Source organism: Neovison vison, chromosome 8, assembly GCF_020171115.1.
Source record: "Neovison vison isolate M4711 chromosome 8, ASM_NN_V1, whole genome shotgun sequence".
NCBI classification, from domain to species: Eukaryota; Metazoa; Chordata; class Mammalia; order Carnivora; family Mustelidae; genus Neogale; species Neogale vison.
In genome coordinates this window covers 13367245-13392311 of record NC_058098.1, presented here as the reverse complement: position 1 = coordinate 13392311, position 25067 = coordinate 13367245, and the positions used below count along the sequence as shown (strand labels likewise).

Here is a 25067-nt window from a genome sequence, read left to right as displayed (position 1 = left end):
TGTTAAATATTTTGAATGCCATCTTCGTCTCCTTCCCTTGGTCGGCCTCCTGAGGTAGACCAGCAGCCATCCTCGCTGAGAGCCTGCCTCCCTGGGGACCTGCCACAGAGCCAGCGTCCCCACTGCTCATGGGATGGCTCTCAGGCCAAGGGATTTGTTCTCACTTTTCCTCTAATTCTTGAAGGCCTCTCCTTCCAACACCAAGAAGACTTTACACCATCCCCTCAGCAGGATTAGGTCTTTGCAAAAGGCTAGAAGAAAATTCGTTTGCCTCAGGTTGTCTTTGTTTTTTCTGCCTCCCCTGCCCCTGAGGATTTCCTGCAGCTTCGAGGGGCAGATCTAAGGAAATCACCAAGAGCAGCACATACATTAATGCCTTTTTTTTTTTCCATTATTCAGTCACTTAATGGGGCTCCTGCTCTTGGTAGGGGTGGGGATAAACAGACATTTTCCGCTGAACTGAGAAGGCAGCAGGAGTGCATGGAAGTCTGGGATTGCGGGGCTCTATCGTTCTGGAAACCTCTGCTTCTGGATTCCAGAGGAAAGAACCACTGGGCAAGAACAGTTGAAAAGGTGCGAGCTGGGTTTCACTTCCGTGCTTAATGTGTGCGTGGAGGGTTTGCCCCGGTCGCACCTCCTAAGTCTTTGGCCGTGTTGCTAATGACGGAAGCCCACGAGAGAGAAGTTATGCAAAGAAGTGGAAAGGAGAGAAATTCTGACTGTAGATTAGTTACAATCCCTCGACTACAGGTGCCAGAAACCAACTTGAGCTTGCTTAAGTGAAAAAGCAGAAGTTATTTTAGGGATACCGAGATTCTTGTAGAACCCCAGGGCAGGGGACAGGGGGGTGTCAGCAACATCCTGGAACCAGGAGGTACACAGGGCCAGGAAGTGTGTTTACCCTTTCTCTCCCCACGCGGCACAGCGAAGGTGCTAGAATCCCCGACCAACCATGGTATCTTTTCAGCACAGGCGCACCCTAGCTCCTGGGCTCCACCCTCCTCCAACCTCGCTCTGCCTCTGACTGAAACCAGGTCCTGGAAGTGTGTGGGGTGGTCTTTCCATCTTCCATCCCTCTCTTCCCTGGAGACTGGCCCTCTGCATCCTTCAGAGCATGTGTCTGCCAACAGCCCCTCAAAGATGAGGAATGGCTTTTTAGGTCCCGATTTCAAGTTTCCAAGGAAAGACCTCGGATTCAGTTGGGATTAAGGGCTTTCCCTGGCCCAGACCACGGTGGGCTAAGGAGGAGGGTCGCCTGCAGAATAGCTACCAGGAACCTACCCACAGCAGATCTAGGGCAGGGGAGGGAGACCAACATTTTTCTGAGGGAATGTAGTAGATCACTGAATGGAATCTACATCCAGTTTGAACATATTGACTGATTTTTTTAAATTCCTTTACCAAAATTTCTCAGTTTCACTGATCCAACTGAGTTAGTTCAAATAAACTAGGGCTTAGCATACTGAAACCCAGAAGCCCTTCTTAAAAAACTTTTTCTTCTTTTACCATGACCCTTAATAAGAACTACACTTACTACCGTGACCCAGCACAAACACACCCATAACTATAACTGGACCCAAAAAGTCATGAAATAATACTCAGATCTTCTGATTTCTTTGAAGACCCCTGCACTAACTGACCTTTTCCTCCTACAGACCACCCTTCCCTTTACTGTTAAAAGCATGGCAAAGGGCAGTGTGTAAGTACAGCCGTTCACCTCCAGAGAAGTTTCCAGGATGGCCCATTCAAGATGGCAGACTGAGTACATGACCTTGGCCTCTGCCCCCAACACCAGCTACACATACAATCAGTCAGGCCCCATACTCTTAAACACACTGATCACCAGGAAAATGAGGAAAACCAACATTGTGAAAAATAAGGCCAGGATAAGGTAATAGGACAAGTGAAAGGTAATTTAAGAAACAGGAATGTAGGAAAATTCTGATTGGCTTTCTTATAAGGATCCAAAGGAGCTCTTGCATCCATAAAATAAGAAATGGAGGCTCTTGGGAAGGAAATAACTCAGAGACAAAGTAAGAGTCCCTGGAAATTTTTAAAATGACAGAATCAGAAGTTTAATGGAAGGGTTGGGAGGAAATGTTTAAGAAACTTCCCAGAACACAGATCAAAAAGACAAAATTATAGAGAATATATTTTTTTGAGTATAAGCCTTATCCATCAAAAAAGTCTAATTTGACTGTTGGGAATTCCAGCAAGAGGAAACAGTGGAAAAGGTGGGAAGAAATCATTTTTTAAAAAATAAGATTGAAAATGCGAGGTACTGAACAGTATGAATGCCAAAAGACCACACCTGGGTCTATCCTCATGGAACTTCAGGTCTGCAAATATAAAGATCCTAAAGTGTCCAAAAGGGGAAAAAAAGCAAAACCTACATAGGACTGGAGATCAGTGAGACATGACACTTCTCACCAGTCACACTGAGCGTCAAGCTAATGGAGGAATGCTTTCCAACATCTAGAAGGCATTATTTTCCGATTGGAATTCTGTACCCAGAGGTACCACAGAGGAAAATCAAAATAGATCAGATATGTAGGAATTCTACTTTCTAAGCACCCTTTCAGAAGAAGCAGCTTAAGGATGTACTCAGGTAAAACAAAGAAGAAAAGCAAGAGAGAGGGGACCTAGATGGTTCAGTTGGTAAAGCATCCAACCCTTGGTTTCAGCTCAGGTCATGATCTCGTGTGCCTGGGATCGAGCCCCAAGATGGGCTCTATACTCAGCGCAGTTTGCTTGTCCCTCTCCCTCCTGTTCTGCTCCTCCCCACTTGCACTCCTTCCCCCCTCACGCCTGTGCTCCCTTGCTCTCTCTCAAATAAATAAAATCTTTAAAAAAAAAAAAAAAAAGAAAGAAAGATAAGAAGACCAAGAGAGAGCCTTGGGATCCAGGAAATAGTGGATCTCATCTGGAAATGCAGTAAAAAGTAAAAGGACATCTCAAGATGCTACTAGCTCTGCAGCAAGCCTGAAGATGATCCAGTCCACACTGGAACATTCTGTCACTGAGGAGGAACATCTTTGATATGGAGGGTGTGGCCAAATTAAAGATTCTAATAAAGCCACATCCTTGGAAACAAGAAAAGAATTAAATCAATTAATAAACTCCTGCAAAAACAAAATGTTATTCCAGACAGGCATGGCTTCTATGTGAACAAACCAGGATATGGCATGATTTTAATTGAGAAGGAGCACAGGAAAGGATGTGACCTTAGTGGGAGGAATGGTCTCCTGAAAGTGGCTCGGGGGTTAGGACACTGGACATGCAGAGAAGGAAGCAAAATCCCAGCAGTTTCCTTGCCTCTGCAGTGAAACATAATCACAAGATGTGGGTGATCATTACTGGTCACTAACTTTGAAAGCCAACATCTAGACTGAGCACAGAAGATTGAAGTACAGCCCTGGAAGGAAATGTGGTCTGTCCACTTTGGCGGTGGGAAAGGAAGGCTAACGCTGCTCAGATGAGAGTGAAGAGGAGGTTGGGGAGGGGGTGGGGACACCAACAGCCAGAGTCTTCCATGGCGGACTCACTGTTTCAGCCGGGGAGAGTGTCCAGAGTGGATGGTCTCGGAACTAGCGGGGCTCACATATGGGAAAAATGTAAAGTCCTAGAGAAATGAGCTAAACTCTCATCTTTTGCATTGCTCAGTCAAAAGCTATTATCTAAAGTTGGCAAACTGGTAAGCAAAAAAGGCATAAATATGTTACAGAGGTAAACACCAGAATTACTAAAAAACAGGAGTATCGAGAAGTAGCTGGGCTTACAGTGAGCAGTGAATGCAAAACGGTAGTACTTCATTCTTTCAAATGAGTTATATGATTTTTATTGTTGTTTTTGGCCTGAGATCCTCCATTTTTGAGCTTTTATGTGGAAGGCAAGAACAGGCCTCTTGGTTCTGGCATCTCTGGGTTGATAGGAGCCCAAAATTGGCCTTCAGAATACACTTTACACGGCTAAGGTTGGATGGGGACCCAGTGACACATCACTGAGTCACATGTTTTATAACTTAAAGATAATGTTTTTCAAGATTTCTTTCTCCTCCCGGGGAATTAATGTCTGCAGACATTAAGTCAGAAGCCAGCGAGTCCATTTGTCTCCATTCTCTTCCTTTCTTTCATCACAGCGTGTGTTCGTGTGGGATTTGGATGAGACGATAATTATTTTTCACTCCTTACTCACCGGGACTTTCGCGTCCAGATATGGAAAGGTAAGAATCCATTTTGCCTCTTCTCTCTCTGTCTCTTTTTCTTTTGTTTTCTGGGTTTGGTTTTTTTTTTTTTTTTTTCAACATGACGGTCTGTCCAGCTGGTTTGTCCTGGGAATTGTGGGGGCAGTTTATGAGGCGGCTTCTCCAACAAAAGCTGCCCCTCTAGGTCAGTCTGGGTTTGAGTGCTCCTATGGAATGTTCCCTCAACATGTGAAAATTTAATTAGCTTCCCCTTCTGTCGTCCCCCAAGCCTTCCTTCCAACACATGAAGTGTTCACCGTTCACTTGATGGGATATAAGTTCAGAGTCTTCGGCTGTCTCCCTCCTAAGAGGGCGAGGATCCATGGCAGCCAAAAACAGTAATCTTAGCTTAAAAAACGAGGTAAAGTATTTTTCTAGTTCCCTGTTGTTTATCTTAGTGTCTCCGGCAGATGAATTCCATTTTCCTTCCGTTTTTCTGAGACGAGGGGGAGGCATCTTGTCTGTTCCAGCGTGGACCTTTGCAACAGCTTTGCAAATGTATTGTGGACAAAGTATGACAGGGAACCCTACCGTTAGGATTTGGGGCAAATGTTATCGGCTGAGCGGTGGTGAACGGAAGAATCATTGAAACCACCTTCATAATGCAAAAGTGAACCCAGTTGCTCACACCCACAGCCTGCCGGTTCTCTGCATTCTCCCCACTGGCTTCCCGGCAAACCACATGTGGGGGCCGTCTCTTTGGGGAGACAGGTGGGGGTGGCGAGGCAGAGCTTTCGAGAACAGGCAAGCTGTCATCTCCGAGGCGAGCGACCTGTTGGCAGCTGCTTCCACGCATGGGTAGGAACCATGAGACTCACCAGCGCCTGGAAAATATTTCTGTTTCTGTTTAGAGACCAGAAATATGATTTGACATCACCTCATGGCTTTTCCAGCTGCTCGTGTTTTTTATGGGGGTTATAACAAGCTGGATGTGTAATTAGCAAGATAGATTTATCATCTGCCATTATGTTGTAAAGAATATAAAAATGGTGTCGGTGGTGCAGAAATCTCTTGCCACATAGGGACGCCGTTAATATGTCTAGCAGTGCCTGCGGGAAATCCGGCGTGCAATCTTGGACGGAGCACAGCTTTGGTAAAGGGTGGCAGAGTCCAGAGCTGTGAAAAAGACCAGAGTGGACTTGGCAGGCATTGCAAAAAGTGGGGCCATCCCAAAGGGGCTGCAGTAGCGAGTTGCCTGCTAGTCTGGGTGTCAGGGCTTTTCTAACCGCCCTGGTAAAGCCCCCGCCCCCTAAAAAGCATACCTTCCCCCTTCTTGCCTTTAGAAGTAGCCCAGTCTGAAGTCCTACAGCTGCATGCAACAGCTGGGCTCTCAGGGATTGTGTAAGGCTGTGTAATCTCGGGGATGGTCTTTGTGTTCCTGAAACCGAACTTTGAGCATCCTCAAGACAGGGACAAAGCCCAGAGAGCCTTTCTGGGCCCGCACCACGTGATCCTCTCTCCAACCCTAATCCAATCACCTAATCCGAGCCACCTCCACCGCCCGCTGCAGACCTTGCCCTTTATAGCTGCCGACAGTGGGCTCCAGGGGAGTCATGTCACTTCCCTGCTGGAAAATGGTCACTGGCTTCCCCGTGGACAAACGCTAATCCCAGCCTCCCAAGCCCCTTCATGGGCTAACTCCTGCCCCCTCTGCAGCCCCGTTTCCCGCTACTCATCCTAAATTACTTTCTGTCCTCAAAGCTGGCCGCATTCTCTCGCATCTCTGTTGGGTTTCTCCCAGGACGCACCAGGTGTAGAGTGGGAAAGTGAGACGGGGGAGGGGAGGCGGCCAATACACGTTGCACAAAGAGTTAACCACTGCAGGTCCCTGGGGCCCTTGGGAGATTCTGTAGGACACACCTCTGAGTGGACCACCCACGAGTGAGGTTGCTGGGATATCTATTCCATCATAGGCTGAGGGCTTCTGCTGGATTATTACCTCCCTGCACGTCTGGCCTGCCCCAAGAATGCCATAGAGCACAGCACTCACAACCAAAAGCCTCTGCGTGTACAGGAACGGACACAGCGGAGGGGATATGGGAAACGGGCATACCGGAAGCCTCTGCTGTAATCTAGAATGTTCTAGCATGTTCTTTTACTAGATGAAATCTTACTTTCAGTTCCCATTTTAAATGTAGCTTCCTTCAAGAGCACTTAGCTAACCACTCCCCTTTATCTAAATTGCAACTCTCGCTATTACTGTGTTTTTCGTCTCTATTACGCACTCACCGTCTATCTCCCTTCTAGGCTATACGTACCATGAGGGCAGGGGCTGTGAACACTTTTTGACCTACCCAGCCAAACGGTGCCTGGGCCAGAATTGCTCAATAAATATTTGTTGCATGAGTAAGTCAGGACGATCCGCTGGAATGAAAGCTACATGATGACAGGCACATTTTTTGCCCTGTTTTGTTCATTGCTTTATTCCCAGTGCATAGAACAGTACCCCCCACTTAGAAGGCTTCAAATAAATATTTGTTGAAGGAAGGAAGGAAGGGAAATAGTATCAAAACAAAAAATGCCTAGCTGGTGGCCAAGGACCAAATTCAGCCTGCAGACATTTTTGTTTGGCCCCTAGAGTGTTTGAAAAAATGTGAATTTGTCGCCAACATTTAAAAATCAGGAGATTGCAGAGACCAAAACAATCCAGATCTCTAGCTCTTCTTGAAAAATTAGAAAATCTGGCAATCCTACATTCTCATGTGGCAGCAATCAACAGGAGCTGAGTAGTGACTGGCCTCAGTTGGGGGGGGGGCGTCCGCTCTGCAGACCAACCACAGCCCCCACTTGGCCTGTTTAACCCACTTATGGGAGCATCCTGGCCCCACTGGCATGTGAGTTCCAACTGTCCTGGAATTTCAGAACCACAGAAGGTCACAGTTGGAAGGACCTAGGAGATCACCATGCCCAGATAGTCTCCATGGTACAGAAGGAGAAACTGAGGCCCAGAGAGAGTAAGATCACCCAGGAGAGAATAAGAGTCATATTTCAGGCTCGCTTGCCTCCCCAGGAGCCCCCAGGATGCCCAGGGAAAACTGAGATGAGAAGCCCTGGAGCATCCAAATCCCCTGTGCCATATTCACTCCAGTTCTAGAACAAACCACTCCCTCTTCCAGCTCTCCCCTAGGCGAGGAATGAGGTGGGTTTTTTCTTTTTTAATTTGCAAAAGCCAAGCACCCCAAGAGAGACCCCAAATAACCATGGCTTATACAAGACCATTTATTTTTTCCTCATAACAGTGCAGGTGTCCGCAGCTCAAGCTGGTAGAGCTGCTACACAGCGCGAGGCACCGAGGCCCTACTTGTCCTCTGCCATCCCAGAACATCACCCTCGCTGGCAAGACAAAACCTAGCTCGCCCCCATGTGTATGTTCCAGTCAGTGGGAAGGGGGAACAGGAAAAAGAGAATTAACCCCTCTTTATTTTACTTTATTTTTATTTGTCCCCTGCTCTGGTAAGGGCCAGACTCAGAATCTGTATATAGCATTTCTGTTCACATCCCATTGGCTGAAACTTGATCATGTGGCTGCATGTAGCTGCAAGGGAGTCTGGGAAATGTAGTCCAGTCACATGCCCCTTTGGCATTCAGGAGTTCTATTATACTGGAGGGAGAAGGAAAAAGTGGATATCCGAGGACAGCTAGTGCTTCCTAGCACAAAGTACCATCTACATCTAATAAAGGGAAGAACAATGAAAGAGGAAAATGTTGAGGAAAAAGATCCCAGAGGGCAATCATATTTGTAGGACTAAAGCTCCAAAGAGAAATCTTGGCTACAGCAATAAACTTGGAAGTCAGAGAAGTATCGAGAACCCAGAAGAATAAGAGTGTGGCCCCCATTTTGCAGACAGAGTAACTGAGGCACAGGAAGGTGATATAGTCAGGGTATTCATTTTGTTTTGTTTTGTTTTGTTTTGTTTTATTTATTTGACAGACAGAGATCACAAGTAGGCAGAGAGGCAGGCGGGCGGGGGGAGGCAGGCTCCCCGCTGAGCAGAGATCCTGGTGCGGGTCTCAATCCCAGGACCCTGGGATCATGACCTGAGCTGAAGGCAGAGGCTTTAACCCACTGAGCCACCCAGGAGCCCCTTTTGTTTTATTTTATTGTGTTATGTTAGTCACTATATAGTACATCATTATTTTTTGATGTAGTGTTCCATGATTCATTGTTTGCATATAATACCAGTGCTCCATGCAATACATGCCCTCCTTAGAACTAAAACACATTGCCTTGACTTTTGGCCCACAGCTCTTTCTCTTTGCGCTTTTCCTAGAAACTATAGCTATGTGAAGCTCATTATTAATAGCTGGTATCAAGCAGAAGTCAATTTGAAGCATGGAGTATTTAAGCTATAAAGATCTTTATTGGATCACAGTAATTGAACAACTCAGAGGTATCTGGAATCCAGGTTGGGCTAGATCCAGGAGCACCAGCAGTGTTCTCAGGGCTTGGTCTTTCTGTATCCCTCAGCTGACTTTCTTCATAGAGGAACTCCCTGTCAGCAATCCCAACTGAAAAAGAAGACCTACTTCCTGGAATTCAAGCACAGACCCCAGGCTTGAATCTCATTGCCCAAACCTCTGTGGCTCTGATTTGCCATGCTAGATCAGGAGCCAATGCCCAGAGAGAGTAAAGGAACAGGTCAGCTCCATCCCAACTAAATGCACAGAATGGGGGAGGAATGTTTCCCAAAGGAAACTGAAATTCTCTTTCTAGAAGAGGGTGAGGACCATGGAGGTCCAGAATGGGTTCTGAAGGGCAAGACACCCTATACATCCACACCAAGGCCCCATGGCTCTTTGCTTGTGGCCACTGCATTGAACACTGCATAGAAAGCAGAAATCATACCAACTGGGGTCCTAGCCAAAGGGGTAACTTGCTGTTTACTTAGGGAAATAAGACCAACAGAGCTAAAATGATTAAGGAATGATTCAAAACAGAGTGTTTGAATTTTCAAACAGAAACTGGGCTCTCGTCCTGTTCCCAATCAGAGGCATGTGCTGCTCGAGGCTGCCATCTCTCCGCTTCCTTTCCATCTCTTCCTACCCAGTGCTCAGAGCCAGAGCATCCCCTTTGGTAGCTGTACCTCCCTCATCTTGTGGATCCATTAGAAATTCCCGGGAGAGCTGGAGCTGCCAGCAGCCACCGCCTCTTCCCTAACCTCTCCGCCTCCCACCTCACTCCCGGCAGTCCCTGAACTCCATTTTTTCCATCCTGGATCAGGCAAATGCAAGGTGGTCAGGAGTCTTTCTTTCCCTGTGGCCGGGAAAGGACACTAAGAAGGATTCATCGGCAGTGCCCCCGCCCCGGGGTTCACAGTAGGTCGGCCTTGACTCCTCCCCTTGTGCCTTGCCTTCCAGGCAACTCAGCACCAATTGGAAACTCAACTCCAGGACCAGTGGTGTGTGTCTTTTTAATAACAGCTTTCTGGAGATAGAATCCGTGTGCTCTACCTGGACGTTTCAATCTGTACAAATCACTGGTTTTTAGGATCTCTAGAGTCGAGCAACCATCCCCACCGTCTAACTTTAGAATATTGTCATCACCCCAAAAAGAAACTCCGTGTCCCTCAGCGGTCACCCCGTTTCCCCCAGTCCCTGGTCACTACTAATCTACATTTGGTCTCCATAGATTTGCCTTTTCTAGACAGTTCTTATAAAATAAATTCGACAGTACGTGGTCTTTTGTGACCAGCGTCTTTCACTTAGCATCCTGTTTTCGAGATCCATCCATGCCGTAGTGGGTACCAGGACTCCATCCCTTCTCATCGCCGTGTGGTTCCCCCTTGCATGGACTGTACTGCATTTTGTCTGTCCCTTCATGAGTTGAGGGACAGCTGGGTTTGGGGCTTTTATGAAAAATGCTGCTGCGAGCACCTGAGGACAAGCTTTTGCAGGGATATATGTCTTCATTTCTCTTGGGTATGTACCCAGGAGTGGAATTGCTGGGTCCTATAGGAATTCTAGGCTTAACATTTTGACCAACTGCTGGACTGTTTTTCAGAGTTGTTGCCCCACGTTATGATCCTCTAAGCAGTGTTTAAGGTTCCAATTTCTCCACCTCCTCACCAACACTTGTGCATGTCTTTTCAGTTATAATTCTCCCGATCCGTGTGCAGTGGGATCTCCCGGTAGTTTTGATTCATACGGCCTTAATGACTAATTACGTTGACCAATGATGTTTTCCTATGCTTATTCGCCATTGTAGTCTCCTCTTTAGAGAAATAACTATTCAAATCCTTTGCCCACTTCTCAATTGATTTATGTCTTTTTCTTACTGGCTTTTAAGAGATTTTTATATATTCTGGGTATATATTTATGTGTATATGTATCCAGTTTTTCATATATTCTAGATATATACATATATTTTAGAGATGTATAATTTACAAATATATATAAATATATGATTATATATGATATGTATAATTATATGATGTGTATATATATATACATATATACGCATACACGATTTGCTACATTTTGCAACGGTAGATATGTGATTTGCAGATATGTTTTCCCCATTCAGTGGGTTGTCTTTTCGCTTTGTGGATGGTGTTCTTAGAAGTATTTCAGGTATTTCAGGGGAGAGAGACTGAAATTAAATTTAAGAAGAGGCCTCATGGAGAAGCTGAATGTTGAATAAAGATTTAAAGGGGGGTGTCGGGTGGCTCAGTCAGTTCAACGTCTATCTTCAGCTCAGGTCATGATCTCGGGGCCCTGGGATTGAGCTCCCCGTCACGCTCCCTGCTCAGCAGAGAGTCTGCTTCTCCCTCTCACTCTGCCCCTCCCAACCAATCATGCTCTCTCTCTCCCAAATAAATGAACAAAATCTTTAAAAAAAAAATACTTAAAGGAAGTAAAGGAACAGATAGATATGTGGTGGAAGAGCAGAGGGAACAGCAAGTGCAAAGGCCCTGAGGCAGAAGTTTGCCTCAGGGTGAGTTTTAGGGACAGTGAGGAAGTTGGAGCAGAGCAAGCAAGGATGAGAGTAATAACACACCAGGCTTTTTCTATGAAGTGGGAGCCATGGAGGCTGGGAGTAGAAGAAGGACAGGATCTGAATTCTATTTCTAAAGAATCCCTCTGGTTGCTCCCCTGGAGAGTAGAGCACAGGGGAGCAAAGGTGGAAGCAGGGAGACCAGTGAGCAGGCTACAGCAACAGTTCAGCTGAGAGACGATGGTTGTTTAGACCAGGGTGGGAGCGGTGAGCAGTGAGAAGTGGGGCAACCTGGATGTATTTTGGAGGAGGAACCGACCACAGATGACGAACGCAACATGATTCCTCATTCTCCTGCGCTGGGCTACAGAGATGTCCTATTTTCTGTCTAGGGTCTTCCTCTGAAGAGACCTCACCTATTCACCCCCTATTGCCAACTAGCAAATTCCTCTTGAACAAATTCCCCTATTTTTTGCACAGTGCACCCTATGCCAAGTACTCTGCTGTGAGCACTGTTATTTAAGTTGGACCTCACATGCAGACGCTGAGTTATTCATACTCTTTGTGCACGCAAAGCCTATCTCTTGTTTCACAGGGGCACGACGTGTGTTTCCCTTTAGGCCCATTTGGATCTTCCTCCTCCTCTCCCCATGTTTCAGTGTGGTAGATTCTGTTTGTCTTCCTGTGACATATGTACTGGGATTTTTCGCGTACATTTCTGTCACATCTGTAAACAGCGCTGTGTAAATACCCCATGTTTCTCACTTCTTTCCTTCTGCTCTGTGGTTTTGGATCCTTCCGCGTCACCATACAGCCAACAGCAGTGTTCTGACTCAGTGGCTCTCAACTGGAGGGGACCTGGCCCCCAAGGGACATTTGGCAATGCCCCAGCCATTTTGGGTTTTCACAACTTAGAGGGGTGCTCCTGGTATCTAGTGACTGGAGGCCAGGGATGCTGGGGAAACATCCTGCAATGCACAGGCAGCCCCCCGCCCCACAGAGATTGATCTGACCCTAAACATCCATAGAGCTGCCGTTGAGAAACCCTGCCCCTAAGATTCCACGTTAACCTTCTCTGCCTTCTGCACGAGATCACCCAGGCTGCCCGACCTACCCACCCACACAGACCACACTGTGACAGGCAACCCTCAGGGACTCCCGGGTTTTTTTGCATGTTCTGTCTCACTGAATCTCCACCACAAGCCTATAAGGCATGGCTGCTCCTCTTACAACCATATCTGGAGAAACTGATGCTCAGAGAGGTGCGGGGGATTCAGCCGTTGTCACCCAGCTTGGACGGGATGAAAGCCAGGGTGCAGCCCACTGCGCCCAGCCATGCATGGGAGCGGCATCCCCGGCGATCCATGTGCGTATTCTCAGGGTAAAAAGGAAAAGCCGCTGGGGTGAACTCTTCTACATGACCGTGAACTCCAAGGACGGACAGACTGGATCTGATGTGTTCATAGCTTCATCCCCTGGCACCCAGCAGTGCCCGGTACATCTGCTTGTCAAATATTTGTTGAATAAACAAATAAATAAATAGCTTGCGGGCAGGGAGTTTTAAGTGCGAGCGATTGCAAGCACTGCAGAAGTGAGAGTCCAGGGCGCCTGCCCTCGAGGGAACAGATGTCCGCACACATGACAAGTCAGGGGCTTGTCAGCATCTCTCTGGGGCCAAGACGCTGGGTGCCAGCTTGGCCTGGCCTCACCCAGAGCTTGGCCCACAGCAGGGGCTCAGTGAAGGCCATGGAGTATTGTGCAAGGGGCCCATCTAGGCAGGCTAGCGGCCAGGGATATTTTGCAGGTGGGGGACCTGGGCTGGAGCCAGGTGACCCTTCATGCCTGCCTGAGCAGAGTCCTATCCAGAATTTCTGTCCACGTGGCGCCTTTAGGGGGCCATGCCTTGCTGAATCTGAAAAGATTCAAGGTTTCAAACTGGTAACGCAGGGCCAAATGTGGCCTAAAGACAGGTTTAGTCTGGCCCCCTGGCATTTCTTGAAGCTCTCAAGTCATTGCTGGTATTTTCTTATATCTCTTTTTAAAAAAAAGATTTTATTTATTTTCTTATTTGATGGAGAGAGAGAGAGACCATGAGCAGGGGGAGGAGCAAGGGGAGAGGGAGAAGTAGGCTCCCCGCTGAGCAGGGAGCCCAATGCAGGGCTTGATCCCAGGACCCTAGGATTATGACCTGAGCCAAAGGCAGATGCTTAACCAGGCACCCTATATCTCCTCTTTTTTTTTTTTTTTTTTTTTGAGAGAGAGAGAGAGCATACTTGTGTGGGGAGGGGACAGAGGGAGAGGGTGAGAAAGAATCCTAAGCGGGCTCCATGCCCAGCACAGAGCCCAACACAGGGCCAATCCCATGACCCTGAGATCATGATCTGAGCCAAAACTGAGAGTCCAATGCTTAATCAACAGCCACCTGTGCGCCTTGGCAGTATTTTTAAATCTGGATACTTTACATAAAAATCTGGATGTCTCACTTCTCTTGAAAACTGGGGAGGTCTGGCAACAGCAAGCCTGAGCTTTTAAAGAGCGGGGACCCCTGACAGGATATATGCCCTCAGGTGCCCCTCAGCCCCCTGGGCAGTGGACTGTGGAGCTCTTCCCCTCCTTTATCCCAGGAGACACTTACCTCTGTGACCCACCAATGCAAGGTTATTCCCGGAGTGTGTAGGATGTGTAGGGGCAGAGATTACTGGCCCCTGGTTCCCTCCAGGGGCCTTGAAGCTTTGTCAGTTCATTCTAAACTGTGCCTTTAGCATCCTTCAGAAGCGCAGGCCGGCTCCTTCCTCAGGAGCATCTGTCTAGCCACGCTGTCATGGCGGGGGGGGGGGGGTCTGTTCACTCAGAGTATGTAAACCCCTGCCACCTGCCCCAGCTCCGCCGCCTCCAGCAGCTGGAAGGGAAGCAGGGCTCCCCACCCAGTGTCCGCACCCAGGGCTCTCCGTCCTTCCTGACGAGGTCTAAACCCCCTCCCGACGGCTCAGAGCCCCCACGGAGCTTGTCACAGCGCCTACTGCTGTGGTTCCTCTCTTGCTGGGATTACCTGGCGATAGAGTCACATCGCCGTCATCATCATGAGGTGGCGAGGACGGACTTTTCGTTCCAGTGACACTGTGCATGCCCCGCCCTGTCCCCGTAGCCCTCCCCATTCCTGTGGACACGATGGCTTCCCTCTGTCAGGACCTGTGACACTCTGGGGGGTTCTTCACAGTCTCCCAGACGTCCCCAGTTACACACAGCCGTGACCCACTCACTGACCCATGCGGGTGTTGACTTCGTTCCTTGGCCCCCACTTCTCTACTGTGCCACCCATGCTTCTAGGGTCTCTTCCCAGCTAAACTGCTCACACCAGCATCCCGGGATCAGGGGCTGCTTCCGAGGAGACAAAGATTCCAAGGAGGTCCGAGTGTTCAGACTTCCTCCCGATTTCAGGAATGGGAAGTCCTCATCAGCAGAACCCTGTGGTCCCCTAAGCCCTCCCAGCAACGTGAAGTGTGGCCCGGGGCCCCGCCATCAGCAAGAAGCTGTTAGAAATGCAGAGTCTCGGGTTCCAGATGTGCTGAACCAGAATGGACATTTAAACTTGACTCACAGGTAATTCCTTCACACGTTAGTCTGTGCCGCAAGACATAAGCCATGAACTCACTTAGTGACAACTTTTCTCAAAGATCCGGCCCGCCCACCAGCGTCTTTGTGCGTCTGGAAGAGACTGGGTAGAGCGAGGCGAGGCTGGCCAGATCTGGGCTCTAGGCCCATCGCCTCCCCCCGACCACAGCTCCTCTGCCCCTTCCGACCAGCCACAGCCCTCCCCCACTCCTCAGAGGGTGTCATTACGTGATTCCGGCTCGGATTCCGGAATCCAATACCCAGTGCGGTGCCATCAGGATTCAATCAGATCCAGTCGGCGATACACGGCTGAGCCTGTCCGTTACCGCTTTACAGACTGAGAAGAAATAAAAAACCCCGGTTTTATGACCCAGCAGTTAAAAACTATTTGTAGAAGTTGCTACGGTTCAAATCAAAAGTGCCCTCCCTGGAGGACTATTAGTTAATTCAGAGGCCCACGGATTCTTTCCTTTTCTCTTGCTTTTTACCCCGTCTACCTTGAGATGCAGTTCTAATTCGCTTCTGCCGCTCAGACATCCAGCGCTTTCCATCCTTTGACAAACACAAGCCAAAGTGCTTAAGGACATCTGTTTATTTTATTTCTTTAATGAGAAAACCTTCCAATTTCTCCAGGCTCAGCTGTGTTTATTGACTCTGTGTTAGCCATGTGAGGCTAGCACCTTGGAAGTTTAAAGTCCTGGCGGGGCCCTCGCAGTGGCCTCCAGCTCTGAAAGGCAGTCAGCCCTGCCCAAGGAAAACAGAGTCCTTGGAACTCTATAAAATAGATTTTCAAAATAAATACTGCCTAATTCACTCGGTAGATGTGGATTAAGTCAAGATGAATACAATTTGGAAAGGATTTTCTGAGGAAGTCGGAGATTTCTTTCCCCCACTGGGGGTTAAACCTTGTATTTAAATCTTTGTTTTTCCCCCTCCAGCTCTCTTTTCAGTTAAGTGAAAGGTATTTAGTCTTTGTGGCTAATAAAGAAATGAGGGCTTAGATTGGCCTTCGAGAGAGCAGTGATTATTTTCTTTGTGGGACCGGGGATGGCGACTTTGCGGGCAGCTCCACTCCATCCATTAGGGCCAGAAGCAAGCAAGCGTCTGTGGTTGTCATTCTGGCGGGGGGTGGGTGAGGAAGAGGTTGGAAACACTTTGAAGGATGTCCTAGAGGTGAATGACAGTTGGAGGGGCTGTGGGCAGGGGGTAGTACCCTTTATAGAGTTAATCCCCTGTCATAGCGCTTCCCTGAGCAAGTGGGTCTCCATGCCAAGTGCCTCTGCTTATGTATTTTAGGGCATTAAAGGATTATTTCCAACATAAAATATATTTTAGAGATGGTTTGGGGTTGTCAGAAAAGTGCTCATTAGCAGGGACTTTCTTTGAAGCCCTGTGCTCTCTGCTGCTTGGAGAGGGGACCATTTCCTTGTAGAATCAACTTAGGTTGCGGCTTTTCAAGCTGGTTAAGACCCCTGATTTTCCGCCCACAAATTTAGCAGATGCCGACCGCTTCCCAAGACTTCTTTCGCCAACTCTTTGTTTTGTTTTGTTGTTCCCTTCTTTAGTTCTACCTTTCCGTGAATGCTGAAGGGGATCTGAAAAAAAAAAAAAGTAGTAATAATAAGGGGGATTTAAATCTATGCAAAACCTGCAACAGATTGTTGGTTCGCTCCAGTGAGAAGCTCTTTGTCTTCTGTAAATATAGGGGTTGGTGCTCACAATGATAAGGCATGAAAAAAAAATCCCAGGCACCCTGCGAACCTAAATAATGGGAACAATTTTCCCTTATGCTTAACTAGCAGGTTGAGAAGCAGCCTTCCCCCTTGCCCCACCTGCACTTTTTATGGTACTTATTTTCCAACAATAGGGCTCTTGAGCTGTTCTAAGATCGCTGGAATTGCTGTGAGCTTCTGGGGATGAGGGTGTCGCTCGGTGAATGGCAGGAAGGTGTCAGCGCGGTTGTGTTGGAGGTTGACTTTGACAGGGAATTAGGAGGCTCCCCCCACCCCGCCTGTTCCCCCACTTCCTCTGTGAATGAGTAAACTTATAGGTCCTTCTGATGGCCGAGGCGGAATGCTCTGACCCAAGTCCCCCCACGGGACCTAGTTCAAAGTAGAAATGTGCAGTTGTAGAATTTCTCTGGAAATGTCCATCAACGGATGGATGGATAAACACATCTTGGGATGTTTGTTCGTACAATAGAATGTTTTTCAGCCATAAAAATGCATGGTGTGCTGATCTGTGCTACGACACGGACAGACCCTAAAAACGTTGCGCTACGTGTAGGAAGCTCAATGCAAACATCGTGCGTCCTGTGGTTCCATTTCTACAAAACATCCAGAATCTGTAAATCCAAACTGACAGAACACAGACAGGGGGTTACCAGGGCCTGGGGGGAATGGACGGACAGGGAGCAACAGCCTTGTGGGTATGGGGTTTTCTTTTGAGCTGATGAAAATATGTAGGAACGAGAGAGGGGTTTGCTCATCTGTAAAATCGGAATAATATTCCTGCCCCCCCAGACCTCAAAAGACCATTTGAGGAGTTGGTTTTGTTTTTTGTTTGTTTGTTTTTTAATAATTTCTTCATCGGGTTTCGGGGTCAAAGTAACACTGACCTTATAAAATGAGTTGGGAGGCATCATCTTCCGTTTTCTGGAAGAGACTATGGAGAATTGGTGCTAATTTTTCTTGAACTGTTTGGTAGAATTCTCCAGTGAAACCATGTAGACCTGAGATTCTGTTCTTCAGGAGGTTTTTAACCGTGACTTCGATCCCTTTAATGCTTGCTGCTAGTTCACCCTGGGCGAGTTTTGGGAGTTTGTGGTTTTCGAGGAATTGGTTCATTTCGTTCGTTGTCAAATTTATGTGTGTAAAAGCTTAAAAAAAAAATTGACTTTTATGGTGACTTTCAGTTTGTAGCATATAACCATACCAAGAGCCTTCAAGTATAGGGATAAAATCCCTCCCCCCGTGTACCTGATACTGGGTCATGAGTCATCCCCTTGGTCCTCAAGACAAAGCCACAAAGGCAGAGGGGGTGATCCCCATTCTACCCAGAAGGACACTGCCCCAGAACGCCAAGCTAGTAAGTGTCAGAGAAGCAGTCAGACCCAAGAGCTCCAAAGGCCTTTCTAAGTGCCAAGGCCACCAGAGCACACAACAGCCAATCACAAGGCGCCCACTTCTCGGACCAGCGTTCAGACCTTCACTCCAACCCAGTTCTTCCCTATTCTAGACATCATGCTGGGGAAGGTAAGGGGTCCACAGGCCACAAGTGACTCTCAACCATACTTTTTGTTGCATTTTTTAAATTAGTTGCCAGTATTTAAAATTGGGAGATTTCACGGGGCCCCTGGGTGACTCTGTTGATCGAGCCTCCAAATATTGGTTTTGGCTCAGGTTGTGAGATCAAACCCCACGCTCAGCAAGGAATCTGCTTGAGATTCTCTCTCTCTCCCTCTGCCCCTCCCCCTGCTCATGTGTGCACCTGCACACTCTCTCTCTCAAGTAAATAAATAAATCTTTTTAAAAAATAAAATTGGGAGATTTCACATAAAAATTCAGATTTCTGGGTTCTCTTTTTAAAAAATCAGGAGGTCTGGCCATGAGGCACCCACAGTCCCCAATGGCATCACTTGGCTGGAGCTGCCCCACTCAGTGGGGCCGGTGGGCTCCAGATTGCCACAGTCCCCAATACCCCCTATTGCCAAGGGCTAGGTATCAGTCATCATTACTCTCCCTTGCACTGTTGTCTTTCTAGGAAGAGTCAAGAGGAAAGTTAAATATTTCTTGCAACAGGAGTTAGAGAAGGACAGACAGCAAGGCCCTTACACCCAGCCCATTCTGTTCATTTGTGTGAGCTGCTTAGTCCCTGTCAATCTGGCTGTCTTTGGTGCCTCATGTACAGAATGAAGCCCAAATTCTGCGGGCCAGCTTCCAGACCCTTCTAGATCCTTTCATCTCCAGCTCTGAGATTCTCAAGTTTATATTTTAGGCTGCAGCTTTGCAGTTGCACCAAGAAACTCTGGACCTTTATTTATGCTGTTCCCTCCAGCAGGATTGCTGTTCTCACTTGCCACCCATTTGCCCAGCTAATTCTCACTTAGCCTTTAGGTCTTATCCCGGATGTCTCCACCTCCAGGAAGCTTTCCTTGACTGTCCAGAGTTAGGCATCCTTCCTGTGTGCACCCTTAGCACCGGGCACTTGCCCTCTTACAGCATTTATCACTAGATGTTTTATTGCCTCTTTACTTGCCTGTCTCCCCAACTAGACTGTAGCTTCTCAAGTACAGGGATAGTGACTGTGTCTTCAGATCCCCTCTTTCTAGCACAGCATGTATGATGTGCCCATAATTGCTGTCAAATCAACTTCCATTCAGTTATAAGTAACAGAAACTCAACTTAAGCTGACAAGCAGAAAAGTGAATTCATTGGCTTTTATAACCAAAACGTTCAGGGCTTTATTGGCTTCAGGTGCGGCTGAATCAAGGGGCTCAAGCAATGTCAGCAGAACTCAGTTTTCTTTCATTTGCAGTGGCAAAAATGGCCCCCTAGTAGCACAAGACCAACATCCTGCCAGCTCAGTAACCCCAGTAAATAGAGACTACCTCTTTCCCAGTAGTTCTGGCTAAGTCCCAGACAAGGCTCTTCTTGACCTGGCTGGAACCAGTCACCCTGGTGTTAGGGCCAGCTTCCTCATAACTACACAGATAGATGTGCAGAAAATCAGACTCCCTGAAAAACACTTAAAACAATGCTGTTATTAGGAGGTGGGCTGGATGCTATGCAACAGCATACACTCCCTTCCACATGCATGTTATAAGCCACATGGAAGCCAAAAGCCTGCATGGTCTTACCCGGCATGTAATAGGTGTCCATTAAACGTTTGAAGATGAAATGTAATCTGGCCAGTTACCAGGGTCCATGCCCTTACATGTGGCCTTAAGGGGTCTGGTCCGTTACCTCTATGCCCTCTTCTTGTACTCCTCTCCTCCCCCACTCTGACCCAGCCACACTGGCCTCCTGACCTGCCAGACACACGCCCACCTCAGGACCTTTGAACACTCGGTTCCCTCTATCTGAGATGCTCCTTTTCCCACATGGCTTCCTCCCTCTCCCCCTGAAAAATCTTTTGAAATGCCACCATCTCAGCAAATACTTCCTTAACCATTCTATGAAATTGCCACACCTCCTACACAGCCCACATACATGACACCGATTCTTTGCCATATTTTTTTTTCTGTAGTGTTTTCCATCACCTGGCAGAAGTGCAGAATGTGCATTGCTCAACTCCAGGAGGCACCACTTTCATGATGGTCTATGTGAACGGTCCCCCTGGAGTTATGCAGTGCACAACCTGTGCGGCCATACATACCATCCCTGCCATCAGACATACTGCAAATCTTGCTTTACTCATTTATATGACTGTTTTGTTTGCTGATGTATCCCAATGCCTGGAACAGTACCTGACACATAAAAGACACTCAGTAAGTATTTGTAGAGTAAATGAAAGGATGGGTGAATGAATTTCTGTTGCTCTCAACAATGCTGCACCTTGTCAGCTAAGGTGAAATGTGAAGAAAGAGGAGTCCTGTGTCCTGATGGATGTCTATGAGCCACATGCAGTGACCGCTAACTCCTTCTCAGAACCCTTTTTAGATGCTGGGAGTCCAACCGACAATATGCTGAGCGCTCTGACACCATTTAAGAGGAAATTGATTTTGCTACTCGAAATGATTGTTTGTTCTCGCCTATGCTCCTCCCATTCTTTAGGTTCCCTGGTAGGGGGGTTATAGGACCCTTGACGCTGTTCGCCATACCATGACACACCATCAGTGTTTGTAAGTTGTTTCGCTTCTCTGCAGACTGAACCCAGGCCAGTATTGGCTTGTGCCAAACCCCCTCACTTTCCTGATCCTTAACACAGAGAGACCTTTGGGCTGAGAGATGACAGTCCAAGCAGCCCACATGCTCTAGGGCTGAGTGACAGGGGAGGAAAGGATGGGATTGGAGCAGACCATCCTGGAGCTGAGTTCCATCTGTTAGGACGGTGGGGATTCACTGAGCCCCAGACCTTCATCGTGAAATGGGTATAATAACAATACCTACCTCCCTGGCTTTTTGGCTGGATAGGATGGCATAGTGCTGTGAAGGCAGCCCAGGTGATCAATTCTGGATATAAATCAGAGAGCCTCACCTGATTATTCCACCTGGCTCTCTCCTCCCGCTCCCACTTAATGAACTCACTCCACAGCCTTCTTTCTGTTCTCTGACATACAGAGCTTGTTCCTGCCTCATGGCCTTTGCACTTCCTGTTCCTGCTACATAAGCATCCTGCGGCCAGCTCCTTTGTTTCACTGGGGTCTTTGTCCCTGTGTTAGAGCCTCGGAGAGAGCTTGCCTGCCCACCCCAACTCTAGTAGCCTTCCCCCAAACACACCCACACACAGTCCATCTTCTTGCTCTCTCCGTTTCTCTCTTCATGTTTCATTTTCTTCATCTTCATGTTTCATGTTCATCTTCATGTTTCATTTTCTTCAGAACACCTGTCCCTAGCTGAAATGAAATGTTTTTTATTTATCGTGGTCCTCCCCCTCCACTAGAATGTGGGCTCTCTGCAGCAAGGGACATTCACTGTCAGAGAGCGAAGAGACAGTATAGCGTAGGGCTTGACCACAAGAGTTGGCGAACTCTATCCATCTCACGGGCCAAAGCTGGCCTGCCACCTGTTTCTTTTTCAATAAAGTTTTATTAGAACACAGGCACGCTCAACCATTTACATATTGCCTGTGGCTGCTTTTGTGCTGCAACAGCAGCGTTGAGTAGTGGTGGAGATCATCTGGGCCACAGAGCCGAAAACACTGGCCCTTTATAGAAAAGTTCACCTGGTCTAGAAAATTTCGCCTCTGGTCTAGAACCTGGGCTCTTAAGCCAGACCGCTCAAGTTCAAAGCCTATTCTGTTCCCTAGCCATATGACCTCAGTCAAGTCATTTTGCCTCTCTGGGCCTCAGTTTCCACCTCTGCAGCATGGGTGTAGTATCAGTAACAGCTCAGCATCCCTGGGGGAGGATTCAGTGAGTTAATACATGGGAAGTGCTTGGAACTGAGCCTGCTATGTAGCAAACGGTCTTTGTAGGGTAAATGAATAATAAATATAATAACTAACAATAAGTGAATAAATAAATGTCTTTTGAAGAACCAAGTCCTCAGAAGCACATTGCTGATTGTGTAAGTATGTCCTCTCAGGGCATGATAAGCCTGAGTAGTGTGATCCAGGCAAATAAGGAGAAGCCGAAGACTCCCGGCGTTCAGGGCACGTCCGTGCTGGGCGGAAGCAGTGGGTACTTGATGGGCGGCAGGCCCTGTTCTAAGCACTTATGTGAACTTTCAAAAATGCACTGGTCTCCTGTGCCATCAAGTGGCCCTTGGTCCTGGACAGTGACTCCCTTAACATAGGTAACCATCTCCTGGGATCTGTCTAGAACTTTCCCGGTGTTAGCACTCGAAGTCCAAAGTCCCAGGAAATCCCTCAATGTGGGCAAATCGGACAGTGGAGCCCCCTGCCTCACATCCGGATCTACTTACTTCTGGTTTTGTGTTTTTGGGGGGTTTTTCTTGCCTTTGAATTTACACCTTCGGAAAGTGCTTTAAAAGCTGCCAGATACCTCCAGCTGAAAGAACATTTTTTGAAGGCTATAAACAAATTGAAGAGTCTGAGTTGTCGGTTAAAACTCCCAAAGAGGAGCCAGCTTAGACATCTTTGTTTGTTCTTTTCGATTTGAACATGATTTTATCATTTGCAGTCGGCTTGGCTCTTTTGTGACTCAGTGGTGAAGGGATTTATCCTACAGTTTTTTTGGTAACGGTCTCGTTAGGACAAATAGACCCATTTGCTGAGCTAAGAAGTTTTTTCTCTTTCTGTGTTCTCCTGTGAAACTGCCAAAGAAGCCAAGTTGTTGGGTGTGTTTTTTTTTTTTAACTTCACTGTTTAAACATGTGAATCAAACTATTTTTTCTTTACAACCATCATTTTCTTGTCTTCGTCTTTTAAACAAGCTGATCTGTTTTCCAGGAGTTTCCGAGTAATTAAACCCAATTAAAATCATTAAATTCTTTCTTTTAATGACAACTTTATTATTAAAAGCAAACCACAAGGAGGAGATTTAACTGGCAAAGCCCTCCATTGTGTGCTAATCCGTCCCTAACCTCTGGCTGACACTTCCACGAGATAAACCCCACAGAAGAGTGAGGCTGCTTTAATGAATAGCTTTAATTAATACTTTTCTTCCTTGTGGCAGCGTAATTATTTGTTCAGCTTGTAAACAGCTACTTGGCAGTGATTTTTTTAAAGGCCCAGTTGGCTTGCATGGTGTGATGGCTTTGATTGGTTTTGTGTGTTTGTGTGGCTTTTTTTTTTTTTTCCTTAAAAGAAGGGGAGAGTTTCCAGAATAGGTGCAGGAGCACGTTGTCCTGAAACCTGGGGTGTCAGGGTGATCCACAGAGAAGAAAAGCAGGGCCAGCGCAGGTGGCAGGCTGCCTATATTTTCGAGAACCGTCTCCAGAGTGGGCAGGTATGCAAGCCCGGGCAGGGTCCCCGCCAGACACAAGCCCGGCGAGTGGCAGTCGGAGATGCTAAGAGGAGGAAGGGCAGGGAACTGCAAAACGCCAGGCCAGCCTCCCACCCGGTGTCTCCCCTGGCCTTCCCTTCGGGTGACAGCGGGGGTGATGCTGGGTGTGGCCAGGGAGGCCCCAGAGGAGCGAGTCTGTGAATAAGAGTGACGAGCCCGCAGGCCGTGTGTGTCCCCAGCCTGGCACCCCTCTCAGGTGCTCTCCGTGTGTCTGCTCACTGACTTACCGTCACTCGGGGCAGGTGCTGGAGTTACCCCCACCTCCCACGGACAGGAAACGGGCCCACGACGTGCCCACAGTCACACACGTTCTGCAGGGGTAGGGCAGAGCCCAGGTGTGCCGGCAGGTGTCAGGCTGCAGCGGTGGTTCTGAGCCACTAGGTCACACTGCCCCTGGGGATACAAAAGTGGCACCTTTCACTCAGCTGGGTGGGAGATTTAGGTGTGAGTTTTGGTTTTGTTTTTTTTTTTAATTTTAGTTCATCACTCAGGAAGCAAACTTCATTAATAAGGGTGCTCACTCTACAAACACAATGTTCATTGACACTAAGGATGAGACCTGTCATTTTTTTAAAAGATTTTATTTATTTATTTGACAGACAGAGATCACAAGTAGGCAGAGAGGCAGGCAGAGAGAGAGGAGGAAGCAGGCTCCCTGCTGAGCAGAGAGCCCAATGCAGGCTTGATCCCAGGACCCTGGGATCATGACCTGAGCCAAAGGCAGAGGCTTTAACCCACTGAGCCACCCAGGTGCCCCCCCCATCATTATTTTTTAATGATTTAGAGCAGTGGTTCTCTGCCAAGGGTAATGTTGTCTCCCAGAACCCCGTGACAAAGTCTGGAGGCATTTTTGGTTGTCACAACTGGCGGGGGGGGGGGCGCAGCACACCACAGGCACCTGGTGGGGAGAGGAGGCCAGGGGTGCTCCCAGGTACCCTGCAATGGCCAGGATGCCTGCCATGACAAAGAATGATCTAGATTAAATGTCAACAGTGCCAAGGATGAAAAAAACCCTGATCTATGGAATCCTCAATTTTTTTATTCTAGAGACATTTTGTAAACATGCAAAAATAATTCTTTTTCTTTTAAGATTTTATTTGTTTATTTGACAGAGAGAACACAAGCAGGGGTAGTGGCAAGCAGAGGGAATTGGAGAAGCAGGAATTGGAGAAGCAGGGAGCCCAATGCGGGGCTTGATCCCCAGACCCTGGGATCATGACCTGAGCCAAAGGCAGACACTTAACCAACTGAGCCACGCAGGTTTGGCAAATTACCCACCCCTAATAGGTGGCTTCATTTACATTGTTTTTCATTGGTTACCTCATTAATTAGTTATCATGGTGATCTTGACTGTTGACCATGCCACGGAAGCTTTTCCAAAACACACGTAAGGGGCTAAGAGTTCTTAACCAAACATTAGCTAGTGAAGAACCTTGCATGAGTATCTGAAGACCCCTTCCCAAGTCCCCAGACACCAACCTTGATTTGTGACACAAGTTTCTTTAAGAAAATGCCTCATGAGGAGCATGAAGCAGGGTTAACTCATTTCACCATCCAAGAAGCTTCGTGCTAAGTGTTCAGAAATCCCCAGGTGCCTCTTTCAAGCCACCAGGACTCCCCCACCCTGGGAGCATCCGAGCTGTGTCTGG

At 47.6% G+C, this 25067-nt stretch overlaps 1 protein-coding gene across 6 annotated transcripts in view; it reads left to right on the top strand.

The window, feature by feature from the left end:
* Positions 1 to 25067, top strand: part of EYA2 (EYA transcriptional coactivator and phosphatase 2) — a 273242-nt gene that overhangs the window by 183511 nt on the left and 64664 nt on the right. For all 6 annotated transcript variants that reach the window (XM_044262903.1, XM_044262904.1, XM_044262907.1 and 3 more), the window contains one exon: positions 4139 to 4222. In XM_044262903.1, the coding sequence (XP_044118838.1) occupies positions 4139 to 4222 (84 nt within the window). The remainder of the gene's footprint in view (positions 1 to 4138; positions 4223 to 25067) is intronic.